The sequence below is a fragment of the Micromesistius poutassou genome (assembly GCF_964030765.1).
Source record: "Micromesistius poutassou genome assembly, chromosome: 17".
Lineage (NCBI taxonomy): Eukaryota > Metazoa > Chordata > Actinopteri > Gadiformes > Gadidae > Micromesistius > Micromesistius poutassou.
In genome coordinates, this window is record NC_140287.1 from 8348196 (window position 1) to 8351646 (window position 3451).

Consider the following 3451-nt stretch of genomic DNA (forward strand, 5'->3'; position numbering starts at 1 on the left):
GTCTATTTTTTATTCAACCACATTTAAACATGTGCTTTAAATATGCTGTCTAATGTCATGGCATGTGTTTTTAAATTAATTAATTCATTCATTCAGAAGACACAGATTGTTGAACAAAAGATACCAGTAGCAAAAATACAGTATATATGATTAAATGACTTATCTATGATTTAGATGCTCCTAATATCAAAATGAAGACAACGACACAAACAAATGCAAATAACAGTTATAAAAAAGTACTTTATTCATTTTTAGATATAGCTTATTTTTCTCAGAACATCAACAGAATAACGGCACATGTGTCTGTGTGAAAGGTTTCTTCTGAACATTCAGCACACACTGTGATCCAGAGAGCTGACTCGAGATCCGTAGTGAACCATTCATCCACCAATCCTGAATCCAAGCGTTTCCGTGAGAAGTGAAATAACTTTAACACTGATGGTCTCCCCCATCAGCACCCCCCCCTCCCCCCAACCCCACAGTGCACGTATGCATGTGCAACTCCAAGACTATAGTAATAACCTTGGTCTCTTTCACCTGAGACCTTGCAGGAGGATCAGCAGCAGCAGCAGCAGCAGCAGCAGCACTGTTGGACCGCATCTATATTATGAAACACTTCCTCCACATTGTTCAGTGTCTCCGCCCCTCCTTTCCCTTCCTTCAACACATTCAATGTGCAACAAAGTAATACAGTAGACAGTGGAATTATTACATTAGTTGTTCTTAGCATTTTTTTTCTTTTTGAACCTGAACGATGTGCCTACATACATTTGAATGTGTATTGTAGATTTCCTTTATGTAGCAGAGGTTAAATACATAGATATATGTTCTACAGTTTCATTGAAGAGGTAAATATATCTTCAAGTGACATCTTACAACGTTCACACACACATTTCATACACGGTTTTCAGCTTTGTTGGTTGATGTTGACATTCCAGCCGGTAACTGTTTCAAGCCACTATCATACATGCTGAATAGTTGATATACAAAAAGCAAGAAACTTAAAATCCAACAACAGTTATAATTCAGTACCGATTTCATCAAGTATTTATACGTATATTTGGGAACCAGTACATAGATGTCTTGGACCTAAATGGACCCATAATAATCATATGTTCAAACTCAAAGATCAAAAGCGATTTGAAACATGGTTCTTCTAAATGTATTAAATATTAAATATGAAACATATTGTAGTGGCGGCATTCAGCGCAGCCTGACGTATACTCACTGTTAAATGCCATCGGTGGGAGAGTGTTCAGTCTTTGAGTGGTGTCATTATGGGGTGGACGAGGCTGGTGGGGGGGGGGGGGGGGGGGTCTCAGTCTCCTCACGCCGGTGACCCCTCGCCCAGGGGGTCCCCCCTCAGCCTGGCGCTGACGCCTAACGGCAGGGGCTTCAGCGTGAGGCCGTAGGAGCAGTCCAGGGTGAGGGGCCGGGACGAGTCCCTCTCGAAGGTGCACTGGTGCAGCAGCACGGCGGTGAACACAAACACCTCCACCTTGGCGAGCTGCTGGCCCACGCACCGCCGCTTCCCCGTGGAGAACACCATCACCCCGTTGGTGGCGTCCCGGTCCAGGGCGCCGTCGGCGTCCAGGAAGCGCGAGGGCCGGAACACGCCGGGCTCCGTCCACCGGAGCGGGTCGTGGTTGACGGACGACTGGTTGACGAACACCACCGTGTCCCGGGGGATGTAGAGGCCGTCCACCGTCACGTCCGCCGTGGTGGAGTGGGGGATGGTGAGCGGCACAAAGCTGGTGTAGCGCATGGTCTCGTAGATGAAGGCGTCCAGGTAGGCCAGGCGGCTCCTGTCCTCCAGGGAGGGCAGCCGCTCCCGCCCCACCACCTGGTCTACCAGCTCCTGCAGCCGGGCCTGGACGTCGGGGTACTTGACCAGCAGCAGCAGGATCCACTGCATCAGGGTGGACACGGTGTCTTGCCCGGCGCCGATCAGGTCGGTGACCGTGGCCTCCACGTACTCCTCGCTCAGGCCGCTGTCCTCGCCGCGGTCGATGGCGCGGATGAAGGCGTCGCTCATGTCCCGCGTGACGCCGGCGCGGTAGGTGTCCCGGTGCTGCAGCACCTTGTCCCTCACGTAGGCGTAGAACTCTTCGTTGATGTGCTTGAAGTTCTCGTAGCCGCTGCGCACCGGGTTGGGGAAGGACTGGAGCCAGGGCATGACGTCCACCAGGCTGCCCGCCCCCACCGTCTCCCCGAACTTCTCCAGACGCTTCAACAGGCTCCTGAACTCCATGTCGTCGTGCCCGTAGCGCTTCCCGAAGCACAGGGCGCACATCACGTTGGCGGCGGCCACCGTGAACTCGTGAGCGGGATCAAAGTAGCGTCCGTCTGCGCTCTTGCGGAGGAACATCTGCACCAGGTCCAGAGCCTCTGCCGTCACGTGTTGCTCAAATTGAGACTTGGTCTCACTGTTTGCAGAGGAAAAGGCTCTGATGGTAGATTGGGCAATTCTCCTGTGCGTTTTCCACTGCCGGCTGTAATTGGTGAACGTCAAGCTCCGGCCCCCGGAGATCCTCTGGAAGGAGATGAAATTGGGTCTGCCTGCGAACACGGCACTGTGCTCAATCAGAGCCTCCCGGATCGCCTTGTCTCCGTTCAGAACCACGATGTCGTTGCCTCCCAGGCGTATCTGGTACACGTTGCCGTATTTCTTAGCAAGCCGGGAGAAGGTGATGTGGGGCATCTGGCCCAGCTGCATGGCGTTGCCCACCACGGGCCAGGCGAACGGTCCTGGGAGTCTTCTCTTGAGCCTGAGGTTCCTGACCCACAGACAGGCTTCCAGACAGAAGAGGAAGACCAGGGTGGCGACCAGAGCAGGTTGGACCTGTCCGCTCCATTCCTTGATGATGCTGCTTTCCCTCAAACCAAACTCAGTGTCCATTGCCATTCTATTTTTTGCCTTTTTTTTTTCAGCTTTCCACAAACTTTCCGCAAAAAAAGATAACTAGTGGAGAGGTGAAGAAATTTGAACTCTTCTTTGGGTTGAACAAATAACAGCGGAGAAAAACACCAAACAATTGATTAAACAAATTGCTCTCTGGGCCATACTGGTAGGGCTATTTTCCAAGCAAAAATAACAAGTCTGTTAATAATTCAAGAGAACTGCGTTGCCAGCTATGTCGGGGAAGATTTAAGACTTAAGTGTCTGGGTTTTGCCCCAATACAGCTTCTTATATGTTTGCTGTTGGGGGGCAGGGCTCAGCGGAACTTTCATACTCCACCCATTGTGGTGGACCCGGAGTACCAGTCACACTGACCCGTGCGCATTACTACTGAGGCGCACGGCTCCAGAGAGCGCAGCTTGGCTGTGCGCTGTCCTCGCTGAGCTTCGTCTGCTGCTTATATGTTTAATATAAGATACGTCGAGTTACTTTCTAAGGAATACCTATGAGTGATGATGGTTCGATACTTTAAAAAGTCCGTTCAACTTGTT

At 50.8% G+C, this 3451-nt stretch overlaps 1 protein-coding gene across 1 annotated transcript; it reads right to left on the reverse strand.

Annotated features, from left to right (window-relative positions):
- Positions 1-226: 226 nt before the first annotated feature.
- LOC311361970 (cytochrome P450 1B1-like) lies at positions 227-3158 on the reverse strand. The gene has a single exon (XM_084481767.1). It carries the CDS (start codon positions 2903-2905, stop codon positions 1328-1330), a length of 1578 nt encoding a protein of 525 aa, XP_084337893.1. The 5' UTR covers positions 2906-3158; the 3' UTR covers positions 227-1327.
- Between the last annotated feature and the right edge of the window lie 293 nt (positions 3159-3451).

Coding starts and splice junctions, on each gene's coding strand:
- LOC311361970 (XM_084481767.1), bottom strand. CDS start 2,905: ATGGCAATGGACACTGAGTTTGGTTTGAGGGAAAGCAGCATCATCAAG.